Source organism: Doryrhamphus excisus, chromosome 12 (assembly GCF_030265055.1).
Source record: "Doryrhamphus excisus isolate RoL2022-K1 chromosome 12, RoL_Dexc_1.0, whole genome shotgun sequence".
Lineage (NCBI taxonomy): Eukaryota > Metazoa > Chordata > Actinopteri > Syngnathiformes > Syngnathidae > Doryrhamphus > Doryrhamphus excisus.
Window position 1 is genome coordinate 13,503,891 of NC_080477.1, and position 15,712 is coordinate 13,519,602.

At 40.4% G+C, this 15,712-nt stretch overlaps 1 protein-coding gene across 1 annotated transcript; it reads left to right on the forward strand.

Annotated features, from left to right (window-relative positions):
- Positions 1-7,861: 7,861 nt before the first annotated feature.
- LOC131139534 (ammonium transporter Rh type C) lies at positions 7,862-12,120 on the forward strand. The gene is made up of 11 exons (XM_058089228.1): positions 7,862-8,137; positions 8,781-8,973; positions 9,286-9,436; positions 10,076-10,223; positions 10,293-10,459; positions 10,539-10,676; positions 10,774-10,910; positions 11,001-11,125; positions 11,370-11,443; positions 11,552-11,625; positions 11,715-12,120. The coding sequence occupies exons 1-11, from the start codon at positions 7,918-7,920 to the stop codon at positions 11,746-11,748; spliced, it is 1,461 nt and encodes a 486-aa protein (XP_057945211.1). The 5' UTR covers positions 7,862-7,917; the 3' UTR covers positions 11,749-12,120.
- Positions 12,121-15,712: the final 3,592 nt, after the last annotated feature.

The window sequence follows — 15,712 nt, forward strand, 5'->3', positions numbered from 1 at the left end:
TACCAATCATTTATTTACATTTGGATGGTCTAAGTAACTAAACAGTATGTGATAACTCTGATCCTGTGATATTTATACTACAGCTGGAATATTATAGGTGAGCTGCTCATTTATGGCAATTTCTAGAGTGTTTTGTTCTTCACCTGACATATTTCTTTATCTGGTCCCATAATATTTAGCAGCTCCATTTTAAGAAGGAACTCTCCCTTTGTGTTTTTTAATGATGTTACAACTTTTGTCAACATAGTGAATCGTTGATGTTGTTTTATTTGCTATTCACAGTGCTTACTTTCATTCTTTCATTTTTATTATTATTATATTATATTTATTTATATTATTTTATAATTATTTTCAATTGTGTGTTTCAATATGTGTGTTTCCATTGCCTTCAGGAATCATATATATCGCTCACTCCTCTATAGAGGCACGGTGGGAAAAACACTTGAGAAAATGCTAACTGACCTATTGCTTGAGGACCAGACCAGTATTTTAATCCCTTTAATTGGCAAGAATGTAGAAAAGTGACCTGTTTTCAAAGGCCAGGCTCTATTTCCAAATAGAGCCTTCTTTCATCAGCAGAGCAAAGTGACTTCACCCACTTTGCTGACAAAACACAACAGTTAAGTCTGCCGTCTGACGTGCTGAATGAGCAGCAGCAGAATGAGTTAGTCTGCATGCACTAATGCCGTCCATGAATCCCCTTTTTTAAAGAGGTTTTAATGCCAATTAACAGTTGAATCCCATAAGGAAAGACAAAATAAAACTTTCCAGGAACTAATTAAAGCTGACTAGGTTTTTGTCACTGAACTCTTGGAAAGGTTCCTCAGCAGGATGCAGATCTCTGCCAAGTTTGAGTGGGTGGACGTGATGAGCACCATACCATTGTGTTTGTGTGGATAATTATTGCTCTGATGGGAGTGAGGCAGTAAATAACAACGAATGCCTTGTACATGTGAAGATGTGAAGCCACAAACAACACAAAATTCATATGTTAACGTATGCTAACACTGTCTGTTGTAAATATTAATATAAACAACAAGCCAAAATCAATAACACGAGTCATGAGTGGTACATGGAAAAGAAAATGGATTCCTCTGACAAGTGTAGAAATGGTTGGGGCGTAGTAGTTTTGTAGTGAATTTAGGACTTTATTTTCAAATTTTCAGTGTGGCCTTATTCACTGAAGAAACATTAAAGACGCTCCCAAGTCTGCTGACTGATCGTTGGTCGGATTGTTGGCAGACTTTCTTTTAAGATGTTTTACAATGCTGTCCTTCATCAAGTGGTGGGTGTATACATGGGGCAGGTTTATCTAGTCCATGAGGAAGGAATTGTTACCTTCAAGTGTTTTTGCTTTTGGATTATTTCTGCGTTTGGTGTGTCAGCTCCCTGACATCCTCTGTACATCGCCACCCCTCACCAAATTGTCATGGAAATTGGTAACTTTATGTATAGTACGTTCTGAAGTCATATTTAAAGAAGTAAAGGCCTCACTAATGTGATTCGTTTCTATGAAAGTTGTCAGGACTTTCCCCTCCGGCTGTAAAAGTCTTGATGTAAGCTCAGAGAATCAGTTGCTGCATGGAGGGTGTGTCGCCTGTCATTCATCATTCATCATACTTGACTGTCATGTTTCTTTTTCTGCTAAGCTCCCTGTCTCGTGGTTGCTCACACTTTTTTTTATTGTAATTGACACCACATGCTACATGTAGGTGGGTGTGTTTTGTAACTTTTATTTGTCACCTGGCGCTTCCATGACTGCACATTCCTATTTATTTGCATCCATCCAGCTGTTTCTACAAGGCCGCCACAAGACACCCAACACACGGCACGAGACCATGCATGAGACTGGGTGCATGAGAATGAGATAAGACAAGATTTGTGCCCTGTGATTGGCTGGCAACCAGTCCAGGGTGTACCCCGTCTCTCACCCGAAGACAGCTGGGGTAGGCTTCAGCGCCCCCGCGACCCTTGTGAGGATAAGCGGTAGAAAATGAATGAATGAATGAATGAATTTGTGTAATTAATATTCCCACCAAGAGGGGACGGCACTTTGGCTTTGCAACCACTCTCACTCTGTTTGCCATTGTTCTATGAAGCTTTTAGGTGCTGAACCAATGCAAAAAATGGTTCTTCTTGGCAAGAGACAAGGAAAATAGACATGCATGCACATGGCAATACATGGAGACCAGCAAAATGATCGAGTTCATTTTCATTTATTGTGTGATTCATTTATATAACATAGGATGGCAGTATTTTCCGACCTTGTCACATTTTAATCTTGTGATCAGTCATTGTATTCATTTTTCTTTCATTTGATTTCATTATACTGCTGTGACGTCTTTTTTTCCATGACTGTTAAAGAGAATGATGTAAAAAGTGTGTTGGCTTCAGAATGCTACACCTGTATCAATGGTTGAGTCCATCCGTTTTCTATACCGCTTGTCCTCATTAGGGTCACTGGTAAGATGGACCCCATCCCAGCTGACTTTGAGTGAGAGGCAGGGTACACTCTGTACTGGTCGCCAGCCAATCTGAGCGCATATATACACAAACAACCATTCATACTCACATTCATACCTATGGACAATTTATAGTCGCCAGTTAACCTGACATGCATGTTTTTGGAATGTACCCAGAGAGAGCCCATACAAACACGGAAATTTTAAATGTATCTACAAGGGATATGAGGCATGTTAAGTTTCACATGAGTACACATGAGACCAGAGGAGTGGGTGTGGAATCAGCTCTACTGAGTTACATATCTATAGTATCTTCCACATCAACACACGCTCCTTTTGAATCGCGACACGAGACTCACAGGACAGAATAGACGGAAGGAAACAAAAGGTCCATTGTGAAGAGATGTCATGATAAACACTTTCAAATACACTTTATGTATGATCACGTGCACCGTTAACAATCATATATACTGTATATGACTTGACACTGTGGTTGAGTCGATATCCTCACACTCATCATTTGGCTCTTTATCTGCAAATTATAGGCTTGGTGGGCAAATTACTTTAAATAAGTACAGTAATTAATTAGAGTTAGTAGTTACTTCCCCCCAAAATGTCATTAAATTACATTATGATATAGAAGTAGTGCCTGTACTACCCTTCTGAATACGCTAGTTTTCACAAGCTGCTTTCGATGTGTTATGTTACATAATTTCAACACCCACCTTCCTCAACTCTTGCACCGATTGGCTTACCATGAAATCGTACTTTATCTTTAGCCAATCATCATCGCTTATGTGTTTGTCACCCCTCCCTCCTCGCAATGAAGGACAATTATAAATGCACCACATTTCACTGCCGTAATAACATTTGTAACATTTCAAATACTAATTAATTCCATTAATTCTTAATTAGAAAGTACTTTGATGCCGTTATTTTTAACACCATGATGCCCAACACTGTATTTGAGTGAAGGCAGTACTGTTAATAATAAGAGAAGTAGTAATTAAGGTTGATGGTTAGTGGGATGACACATTAAATGAAATAATACATATAAATTAAATTAAATAAATATTTAACAATTTCCAAAATAATAATAATAATAATAATTCCAAAATAAAATGAGATTTTTTTTTTGTTTGTTTGTTTTGCCTTTTTTGTGAAAGGAACACACACCTGAATTTAAATTGATGCATGTTTTGGAATTATGAATGTGACTGTGAATGGTGCCCTGTGATTGGCTGGCGACCAGTCCAGGGTGTACCCCGCCTCTCGCCCAAAGACAGCTGGGATAGGCTCTGGCACGCCCGCGACCCTCGGTTGAAAATGAATGTTTTGGAGGAATATGAATACATGGGAAATCAATTGTTGAAGCACGTCTCTGCTCAAACAGTGTGGCCATCGTCTTTATGCTATTTTGTACTCATTTATCATGACATAAAGGCATAAAATCTGAATTGAAGACTTTCTAATTAAAAAAAACTACTAAGAGTTGAAGCCAATATTCTTTGACATGTCGAGCGCTTCAGCTTCAAAATTGGCTGGCGAGTTCGGAGACCCCTTTGATAGTATCACCATCCTAAGGCTGGACACACTATGTGTTTATGTTAATTAAACAACCACATTATCACCTCTAATATATACTAATATCCATTTGTGTATCAATAATATCAAATTGGTTACAAAGGACACTTTTGGATTAGTTGTACTAGAAATTATACTGTACTTTTGCATAATTTGAACACACATCGACAAGACTTGAAAGACCTGTACTAAAGTGAGCAAAGCCACGTGTTGCAATGGCTATCATTATCCTAATAGTTTAGTATTGTTTGTTCTTAACAATGAGTGTGTGTCTCCTGCTGGACCATGTGACAAACCAAAGCTAGTTTGTGTTGATGCTGACCGAGGTTATCGCCGTGTCACATCATACTTGGGGAGTGACACGCTCCTATCTCTATGGCATCGAGCTGCAGTGCTCCCTCCAAGTTCTGATGAAATTCTTATTCTAGATGCTTAGTCACGCTTATTGGGCTGGCCAAAACTATTTAGCAGAAGCCTCAGTCATTTAATGAACAGCATATTTCATAGTGGCTTGGGGTTAAAACATACTTGCAAAGTGTCAAATTACCACATTATGTCACAAATGAGATGTCTGAGAGATAGAAATGATAGATATTTGTGATTGAAATCGAATTGCTGTGTTACAACTGTACAAGCAATATCTCAAGTAACAATTCTTCTTCTAACACAACAAAGTGTTAGAAGAAGTTAACTTGATGTTAACGTGATGACTTTAACATTTTACTATTTCAGTTACCTATTAAAAACGACATTGTGATGCATGTGCAGCCACGAAATGCTAAAGTGGAGACAGAAACCAAGCAAAATGTGTTGTTTTTGAAATAGCTAGATTTCACTGGCGTGTGTCTTTATGTGCCTTTGATTGACAAAGACAGCCAATATCACTCAAGGCATCGTTCCTCTGCCATTGCAGAGCATACCAAACCATGTGATGGTTGGAATGTGAACACGAGATAACATCTGAAACCTCCATACAGTTCCACTGTCACATGTGCAAAGACTGCAGGCGAGCCAAACTATTTGCTGATGACTTTGATGACTTTGTGTCATTTTCACGTCCGTTAGCCCTCCCGTCGTTCAAGCCCTCCCTTAAGTTGTTCATTTAGAAGAAACATTGTGTAGTCATTGTTCACTTTTAACTGTACTTTTAACGACACATTTGTTAGTCATTGCCGAGGCAACTTACTGTCGTGGGGGCAGCCAAGACAGCTGTCGTGTTGTCTTAATGCTAATGTGACAGTTGATAGTTGTGTGCAGTGCTTGTGCAAACTTTCTTGCACGCTAAAATGATCAATGTTTATTTTAAGACAGAGGTTTGTCGGTAGTTAGTATGTACAATGGATCTTTAAAGTGAACACACCCCTATTAAAACAGCTGAAGTGAAATAATTATTTGTCTAGTTCACACCCCAGCCAGAGCCCAGACTTGAATCCAATTGAAAATCTGTGGGGGAATTTAAAGGGGAACTACACTTTTTTATTTTGCCCATCATTCATAATCCTTATGTGAAACATGAACATATTTATTTCCCTTCTCTGTGCATTATAACGCCAGAAACCAAGTTAATATGAGGTACCTAACAATGCAATAATTGGGACGCACCTATTTTGATGCTTAAGCCCCAACAAAAAAACTTTCAAAAAGCGATATTGTTATTGTAGCAGCTAACACAAAGTATTATATTTCTGGGAGACGAACCCAACGCCTCGCTACAGGCGTTGTGATTGACATCTCAGCGTCGCACACAATGCCTCAAGTTTCTCCCTAGATACACTACCTACTGGTGCTGGTAAAGTGTTGTTAGTTTTGAAAAGTTATGGCTAGGTTCATGCATCGCATGTGTATTGTTGAAGGTTGTGGCAATAAGCAGAAAAATTGGTCTTCTACCAACAAATAGACATCCCACTTTGATGAATTTCATACAGCATCTATATCTATCATACAGTAGGTGAAAATACTGTATTACAAGCTACAGTATATAACTTAGAGTTATCTTTGAGTTGAGAATCTCCGCTTCTGGGCTGAATGCCTTGCTTGTAGGCACACTACCCAGGCTTGTGGAGGTGCAGCACCATATGAATATGAATACAAAGACACCGCTAGCACCTACATGTTGCCAATAATGTCAGAAATCAATTTGTTTAATTGCTGGGTGTGATATCTAATGGGACTGGTATCTTGACTTTGGTGATATAATTATTATTTCATTTATACTATATACTGTACAGAGTTATTCTAGCACTTTTTCAGGGTTGTAGGTAAGCTGGCGTGTCTCCAAGCTGACTTTGGTTGAGAGGCGAGGTGTACCCTGGATTGGTCACCAGTCAATAGCAGGACACATATTGACAAACAACCATTCACACTTTAGGACAATTTACAGTCTCCAGTTAAAAGAGTTTGCAACCGTTAAGCAGCTGCCTAGAGAGCAAGCATTATATCATGATTGCCACACCTCCGTAACATATACGCATGTTTGGTGTCAGGTGATGATAGTGATTTGGCAATGTTTAGCCCGTAATGTTAACTATCCTTTGATGCAACACCTGTTGTTGCAAAGAATCTTAACAATTGTTAGTGGTGCGAAACGTAGTATGAGTGCCAGAGACTACCAATTCCCTAAAGGGTGGAATACAGGAGTCGCCATCTTAACCGCTTGTTGAACTTAAGTGTAGCAATAAATAACAGCAAAACTTTAGTACACACCTTTGAGATGATCAGATGTAGCCAGTGGCACCTGATGTCTTATGTAAGAAGTTAAAGATGGTGAGTGTAAACAGATATGATCTGGAATGTTCGTCATGTCAGAAGCAAAAAGCGACTTTCTTACTGATGATGAGACATGATGGAATATTGTGATTACAAAGAACGCAACAAGTGAGGATGAACAAACTGGCAGTGGACATGTGAGTGGACTCGTGTAACCATTTGTTTAAAGAGTGATGGCCAACTCCCTCACTTCCTTATGCAGTATCCTGTCAACATTTTCACAAGGGAGGGGTGGACCACGACCAAAACTGCACTGATATTCATTAGGGCCGCACAGTGGCCCGGTAGTTAGGATAACTCACAGAGGTTCAAGTCTGTATCTCTGTTGGAAGATCTCTGTGTGGCGTTTTCATGTTTCATGCCATGTGTTTTCTCTGGTTTTCTCCTCCCACATTCCAGAAATAGCATGTTAGGTTAATCAGAGACTCTAAATTGTCCAGAGGCGTGAATGTTGGTGTGAACGCTTGTTTTGTCTGTGTCCCCTGGCAACCAGTGCCGGGTATACCCTGCCTTGTGTTCGAATGGGACTTGAATGGGCTCCAGCTCACCCAAGAACCTGCTCAGGGCAAGCTGTATTGAAAATGTATGGATTCATTAACAATAAACTCAGTAGTACAGTAGTATTTTGGTTATTTAGCTGAAAGAGCAAAAACTTCCAGCATGATGCAGTGTACCTCTACACCACACACATATTGTAACGATTAATATTTTCCAGTGTTTGAAAATGAATATATTTATAATAGGCTTGATAGCTGCAGACAGTCAGCACTTAACAGCCAAGACTTGATCTGAAGCCACATTGCACAATGTAAAATGAAAGGATGACTTGTCTGTGTGGCCCCAGCCTGCCCCCAAATTCTTGAAAATTACATAAAGTAGCTTCCTGCTGAGAGTCCCGTTTTGGGAGGAATGTCACCAACCTGGATACAAAGGCAGAACTTTAAGGTAAAGGAATGCTCCTCCTTCTCAGGTGAGACCTGTGCCCGGCCATGTGTTTGTGAAAACAGGAGGAAGGACACACCCCTCCATGAGTCTCCATATATACCTGGCATGAGTCCGCAGCAGGAAAGGCACAGCCACCTCAGCATCATCAGGTCAGGTCACCATGGGGAACTGCTGCGAGGCCATGTGCAATGTGCGAAAGAACACCAACGTGCGTGTTAGTCTGCCGGCAGTCTGCTTCGTGTGGCAGATAGCTATGGTCATCCTCTTTGGGGTCTTCATTCGCTACGATGAAGAGTCGGACGCCTCTCGCTGGAAGGACTACAAAGAGGAACACAACCTTACCAGTGACATTGAAAATGACTTTTACTACAGATATCCCAGTAAGTACTTTTTATTGGTGGTCTCCTAGTATTACAAAATATTTGTGAAAAATGAAGTGCATTTGTTTTATTGTTCACATGTCCTTTTTTCATTATAATAACTAGGATGACAATAACCCCTAAAATAAAAGTTAGAATTTACACTTAAAAAAAAAACAGTGCTTCTCAATTGCTAAATTTGCTATAAGAGTCAAATTTTCATGTTGAGTACAGTTCCCCGCGAGTGGGGCCACCCCACTATTTGAGAACCACTGACCTAACATAACCTAATTTAACCTTTCTGGGAACACTAAATTATCCATAGGTGCCAATGTGATTAGGAATGGTTGTCTATATGTGCCCTATGATTGGCTGGCAGCCAGTCCAGGGTGTACCCCACCCCTCATCTGAAGTCATTCTGGGATAGGCTCTATTATACCCCCGCAACCCTATTGAGAACAAGCAGCATACAAAATAAATGAATGAGTTTCCGCATGTTAATCTAACCTAATTTAACCTGAACTGGGGATTCTAAATTGTCCACAGGTGTGAATGGAAGTGTGAATATTGGCTGGCAAACATGATGTCATTCTTTACTATGTAATTCAGCCTTTGTCATTTGGGTCTGAACACTAACATGTACATGGTGTGTTTGTCCTTACAGGTTTCCAGGACGTCCATGTGATGATCTTTATCGGATTTGGTTTCTTGATGACTTTCCTGAAACGTTACAGCTTCGGGGGCGTGGGCTTCAACTTCTTGATTGCCGCCTTTGGCCTGCAGTGGGCTCTTCTCATGCAGGGATGGTTCCACTCCCTGGATCTCACAACTGGAAAAATCAGCATCGGCGTGGAAAGGTGAGAGGAATTCAATTTTATTCTCAAGGCTAGGTTCAATGATGAGAAGTATGCGACCTTTGACTTGTTCCTTCAAAGAACAATTTTTTTCATGTTTGAAATCCAGCATCCACTATGAGAAAAACACCATCTTTAACCTGTTTTTGTCATGCACTGTGCTGGAGGCTCATTCTGCTCATAGCCCAAAGAGGAGTTGTATTTTTAATAGGTAGTTTTAAGACCCAAGTGTTCAAGTCTGACAACTGGACGCATTGTAAAAAAATAAAATGTGGCTCTACTAGGTTGTAAACTTTTCTTTCTACTCACTTACAGTTTGATCAATGCTGACTTCTGCTGTGCCGGCTCTCTGATTGCCTATGGTGCCCTGCTGGGTAAAGTCAGCCCCGTCCAGCTGTTGGTTGTCACCTTATTTGGCGTCACACTCTTTGCTGTGGAGGAATTCATCATCCTCGAGCTTTTCCATGTGAGTCTCACTAACATTCATTATTTTAGATTATGCAAAACGACATTTCATCTCATATCATACCATATCTACTAAGGATGTCCCAATCCGATCTGGATGGGTTTGTAATCCGCTGTATTTTGAAGATAGGATAATATCACTCGACTCCCGCGACCCGCAACAAGACCAGAACGCAACATAACAGTGCCGACATGTTCGCGGTGTACTTTGGTGAAGTCAATTTCACTTTTGACGTTGGATATTGGCCACGTAGCTCTTCTCTTACGGAGTGTGAATGGACGCTACCGGGGCTTAGTTTAGCTTACCTTAGCTTAGCTTAGTTTAGCAGTGCAGCTGTGCGCGTGCGTACATCTTCCTTAATCACCATCACAGGTTGTTGAAGATTTAGTAGCAATACATGCTGAGACATTGAAAAGTTATTTTCTATAACCATATTAAATTCCACAAATTCATGTTTGTTCCAAATGTTTAAAGAAAAAAAGGATCGATACCGAATCAGATTGGCAAGACTTTATTGGATTGTAAGCCAAAACATGTGGATCCGAACATCCCTTATGTATATTATCATCCATTGTAGTTCTACACTAATGTGATGTTATTATTATTTCTATCTATGATGTTGATGTAATTTGTCAACAGTGCAGAGATGCTGGTGGCTCCATGGTCATCCATGCCTTCGGAGGATATTATGGTCTGGCTATCTCCTGGGTCCTCTACCGACCAAAACTAGACCAAAGCAAACGCCTGAATGGCTCTGTGTACCACTCCGATATGTTCGCCATGATCGGTAGGCTTCAGTTCTCATTTCATTCTAATACTCCCTTTCTTCCAATATGACCGTAGTCTCTTTTCACAGGTACACTGTTCCTGTGGATGTTCTGGCCCAGTTTCAACTCTGCCATCACAGACCACGGTGACGGTCAGCACAGAACGGCCATCAACACCTACATCGCCTTGGCGTCGTCTGTGCTCACCGCTGTGGCCATATCCAGCATGTCTCAGAAGCGAGGCAAACTGGACATGGTGAGTTTCTGCTCCTAAGAGATGTGAAAAGCAGCTCAGAAAGAAGCCATGACTGATGTGACCTATCTTCACCTAATAGGTGCATATCCAGAACGCCACCCTGGCTGGTGGCGTCGCCATGGGAACAGCAGCCGAGTTCATGATCATGCCCTACGGTGCGCTCATTGTGGGCTTCCTCACTGGCATCATTTCAACCTTTGGCTACCTTTATGTCACGGTGAGGCTCAACTTGTACGAATTCATGACAATGATACAATGTGCAGGGATTTACAGCAAATAATAAACATCATATACCTTTCTAAATTCCTTCTCAGCCCTTCTTGGAAAAATACCTGAAGCTGCAGGACACGTGCGGCGTCCACAACCTGCATGCTGTACCAGGCATGCTTGGCGGCTTTACAGGTGCCATTGTGGCAGCTGCAGCTACTGAATCTGTATATAGCCGATACGGGTGAGCTACTAACACAAATCCAGTGTGTGCTGGATGCAGGTCAGGTGATGTTGTGAGGCTAAAGATTTGTCTCATTTTGTCTTCCTGCAGGCTGATCGAAACCTTTAATTTTAAAGGAAAGTTTGAAAATAGGTCTGTGGGCACTCAGGGAGGCTTTCAGGCTGCTGGTACATGCGTGGCCGTGGCCTTTGGACTCGTTGGAGGAGCGCTTGTTGGTGAGTTCGGACTCTATGTATACCTGAGGCCAAACCGATAACAGTTTAATTAATAAAAAGAATGGAATTAATTAAGTCATTTAGATGATAACAGACAGGGAAATGGAGAGACAGCATTTATGTACTGTACAACATAATTCAATGTATGTTTGCCATAAATTAGGTTCTTTACAAAATTGAAATATAAAGTAAAAAATAAGTCCATCTATGAGGTAAGTCGTGACAGTTGTTTTGTTTTTTCCAGGTCTCATACTAAGGATCCCAATCTGGGGCGATCCTGCTGATGATAACTGCTTCGATGATGAAGTCTACTGGGAGGTGAGTGCACTTTATTGCCACTAGATGTCGCTCTTTCTCTGTCAGAGTTTCTGAAGTGAAGCCACAGCGTTTGATGATGCATTTGGGCTCTCATGTGCTACTTTGCAGGTTCCTGAGGAAGAGGAGAGCATCCCTCCTGTGTTGGAGTACAACAACCACATGATTAACAAGCACCAAGACCTGTAAAGTCACCCTTTAGCAGATTCCAACCACTTAAAAATATTCAAATTCCGTAAAATGTGATTCACCTGTTTTTATTTTTTTTCTGCAGATCTGAGTCTAACTTCACCGTGGAACAAAGCTAGTCGCACAGTGGACCTCGGACTTGACCGAGCATAATGAACAAATAGAACGGACTGCCCTGTAAAATGGCTGTAACATGGTTTGACAGGTTTAACGTGTGTAACTGTTTATGCCATGCAAACACATATCATTGATGTTGACCTGAGAAACCTTTTATGTTGTGTCTTTTTGTCTATAAAGTTATTTTGTTACGATTATAATGTGATTATATGATGAAGTGAAGGTATCTGTATATACTAGTCACTTTGCTTATTGCTGCAGGCCTTACTTGTGACTTTTGTGCTTTTTGTAATATTGTTGATATATTACGGTTTCTGTTGTACACAGTGTCCAATCACATGTAAATACAGTGCTAATTAAATCATCTCATGTTATTTTTTGTTAGTATTTATTCAATTTCCCTTCAGGTCATTCTAGATCAATCATCAGGAAGTAATGTAAATACCTACAATGTATTCATAAAGACCTTGAAAAAGTATCAAATGCATTTTTATTCTCCAGCTGACTATTGTCTTTTTATTTAAGACCCATCTTAAGTGCAGTTTAAAGAAAATGTTATATATTAGTATTAGTTGTAGTTCCATAATGAGAAATGAGCTCTCTTGTTGGAGAACAGAAAATATGTCCAGTTCAGGGTGTATCCAGCCTCTCGCCCAAAGTCAGCTGGGATAGGCTCCAGCATACCCACGACCCAAGTGATTATATGTGGCAAAGAAAATCGATGGATGGAAATTCATATTTACTTGTATTTTATTGTAACGTTATAGCATATTTGAAAATTGTACTTATATATTAAGGATAGACTAACTGACCCAAGTCAAAGTGAAAGCTTGTATCAATTACTGGCTGAGAAGTGTGCCAAGAGTATGTTTACAGAGCCTTCTCCATCGCTGCCCCCACTCTCTGGAACTCTTTGCCCCATTCACTCCGTGCTTGCCCTGACCTTCCCACCTTCAAAAAACAACTCAAAACCCACCTCTTTAAATCTGTTTTTAATGTCTAACCTTCTATATCTGACTGCTGTGCCCCGCCCCCGCTTTTTTAACTGTGTACTAACCAATGAATGTTGTATTTTGGTGTGTCTTTTATTCTGTTTACTTGCTCTATTCAACTTCATTCTTTTGTAAAGTGTCTTTGAGTATCTTGAAAAGCGCTATACAAATAAAATGTATTATTATTATTACAATGCAACCTTTCTGGATTCTGCTCACCATCATGGCAGCCAAACTCGAGCGGTGAAAAAGGTTGATACCATCGTTAGTTTTTGTTTCAAACTGCTTCCACTCGCCAACAAGTTTGTTACGCTCCCGTCTTTCGGTATCAATCTGCACATGCACACTAACATGGAATAGTCCATTGGCTGAGAAGGAAGGGGAAGTTTTTGAAACGCTTCTGGAAGATTACACATTTTGATGTAGTTTTAAGCATGTGAATTTAAAAAAAACAGTAGTATTCAATCAAAATTAAATAAAAAAAACCAAACAGTTTTTATGAGCCCCTGTAAATATCGGGGCCCCAGGTAAATTGCCTGTGTTTGCCTAATGGTAAGTCTGCATCAACAGGTCTTCTCATGTCATTGCATCTGGTCTTCTAATGCTGCTTTCATTGTGATGATAATGAGGTGTGGACAAGTCAGTCAGTGGGTTCATTTCCTGACCAATGGAGTGTGACTTAATGAACTCTTAGTACATAGGGTGGACATGTGCTGGAAAGGTCAAACAAGTTAACTCTCCAAAGGTCACATGGGTCATACATCCATCCGCCCATTGCATCATCTTATGCCTATTTACTTATTGTATCAGGGATGTCCAAAGTTAGGCCATGGGGGCATTTTTGGCCTGCAGTGGCTCTCAGCATAATCTAAAAATAAAATGTATACATATATTAGATATTACAACAATTTGCTTCATCACCAGTTTGCATTACTGTAATGTAGCACCAATAATTACATCCCAACATATTGATCTACAGTTTTAGCATCTTTAATACAGAATGTATCAAAGTGCAAACCAGCATCTTTACATTTTCTGTCCATGTCCAAAGTTTGATATGCAGGGTGCAGGATTTTGTAGTGGTTTTGAAAATGCAGCGTATTCCCATACAACAACTGGATGAAACAAGCCATTTACAACCTTTACAAAGACAAAAATGCTCAATCTTGATGATCCTCATCTCTATGTAACTATTCTTGTGGCCTGTGAGTGTAGACTGGAACCCATTCAGAGTCTTTACTTGCATCAACAACGTTTTCAGCTTCATGATGTTTGTATTGTATGAGCGAGGAAGTGAGAGATGTTTCTCCTGAGTGATTTTACAGAGAGCGTACCTCTTGAGAATCACATGAGCCTGCCGAGAGTGTTTGTCAAACCACTTGGTTTGCTATTGTACTCCTGGGACTGGTCTCCTCTGAAAGGCTGCAGAAGCCCTGTAATCAGATTAAAGACTGCTGGGGAGGGGAGGAGGGATGTGGAGGAATAGCAAAGGAGGCTGTGAAAGTTCTCTAACCGGTACCTGCCATTGAAGTGCAGAAGAGAGACTAAATAACACAGTGGGGGGGTGAGGAAGCGGGAGCCACGCTGGAGGGACAAATTGGCCTGTTGTTGCAGAGGGATAATGGAACAATGAGGGAGGGGAGTATAATCAGCAAGTATAGGCTTGGAGAGAATAGGTGCAATGTGGAAAGGAGGAGAGTGAACAACTCCAAAGGCTGTGGCTGTGGCCCATCCTGCCCTGGCAATTATATCACCTTTGTGAGCTGATTGGAGCAGGCTGCACCATCCATCTGGCCTCATCGTCTGACGTAACCATCAAAATGCGGTCAATGCAGGAGGCTTGGATATTACCATCTGCATATTTATGTATCGTGTATGTGTGTGTGTATATATATATATATATATATATATATATATGCAATTGTATGAAAAAGTTTGGGCACCCCTGATCATTTTCAATAATTTTTCATTTTGTTGGGATCAGCCATTTCAGTTAAATATATCATATAGCAGACAAACAATGATAGATGAGAAGTCCAATGAAGTTTATGGGATTTACAGAAAGTGTGCAATAATTATTTAAACAAAAGTCGGCAGGTGAATACATTTGGGCACCCCAACAGAAAAATGACAACAATATTTAGTAGATCCTCCTTTTGCAGAAATAAATTCTTCCTCTGGCTTCCAATGAAGGTGCGGATTCTGGTTGAAGGTATTTTTGACCATTTTTCTTTCCAAAACATCTCCAGTTGAGTCAGGTTTGATGGTTTCCAAACATAGACACCCCTAAAGTTGTAATTGTTTCTCTGCATGATGCCTTAGTAGAATTAGAGCAGCGTTTAGGGTCATTGTCTTGTTGGAAGAATCCAGCCCTGGTGCAACTTCAACTTTGTCACGAATTCTTTAACACGGTTGGCAAGAATCTACTGACTGAAATCCATACGACCTTGAAGAAGATCGCCAGTACCTACACTGACCACACAGCCCCACAGCATGATGGAACCACCACCGAATGTTACTGTGGGTAGCAAGTGTTTGTCTTGGAATGCTGTGTTCTTCATCCGCATACCCACCCCATGTTACGTTTGTCTGCTATATGATATATTTAACTGCAGTTAAAAATAATATGTTTCATTTGAAAACTGCATTTTTTTGCTCAATTGTGTTGTCATTGACTAATTTTACATTTGTTTACATTTGTTTGATGATTTGAAACATGTAAATGTGACAAACTGTTTTTTGTGACAAAAAAATAAGAAATCAAACCATTTCCACACCACCGTTATACTGTATATAAATACATAGAGACAGAAAGAGCACACGTTTTCTCCCATGAAATGTCCACTCCCAAGACAAGACCAGAGGCTGACACCTACTTGTTTTATTCAGTTGACAGGCGTCCATTGGATGGGGTTAAAGGGGGTAAGACCTCTGTGAGGAGGAGTGCCATAAAAATCACTATTCATAGCAGGGG

Excerpts from the sequence above, each read along its gene's own strand:
- LOC131139534 (XM_058089228.1), top strand. The coding sequence starts at position 7,918 with ATGGGGAACTGCTGCGAGGCCATGTGCAATGTGCGAAAGAACACCAAC. Across the intron at positions 10,224-10,292 it reads CGATATGTTCGCCATGATCG|GTACACTGTTCCTGTGGATG; the intron begins GTAGGCTTCAGT and ends CTCTTTTCACAG. Across the intron at positions 10,911-11,000 it reads TCTGTATATAGCCGATACGG|GCTGATCGAAACCTTTAATT; the intron begins GTGAGCTACTAA and ends GTCTTCCTGCAG.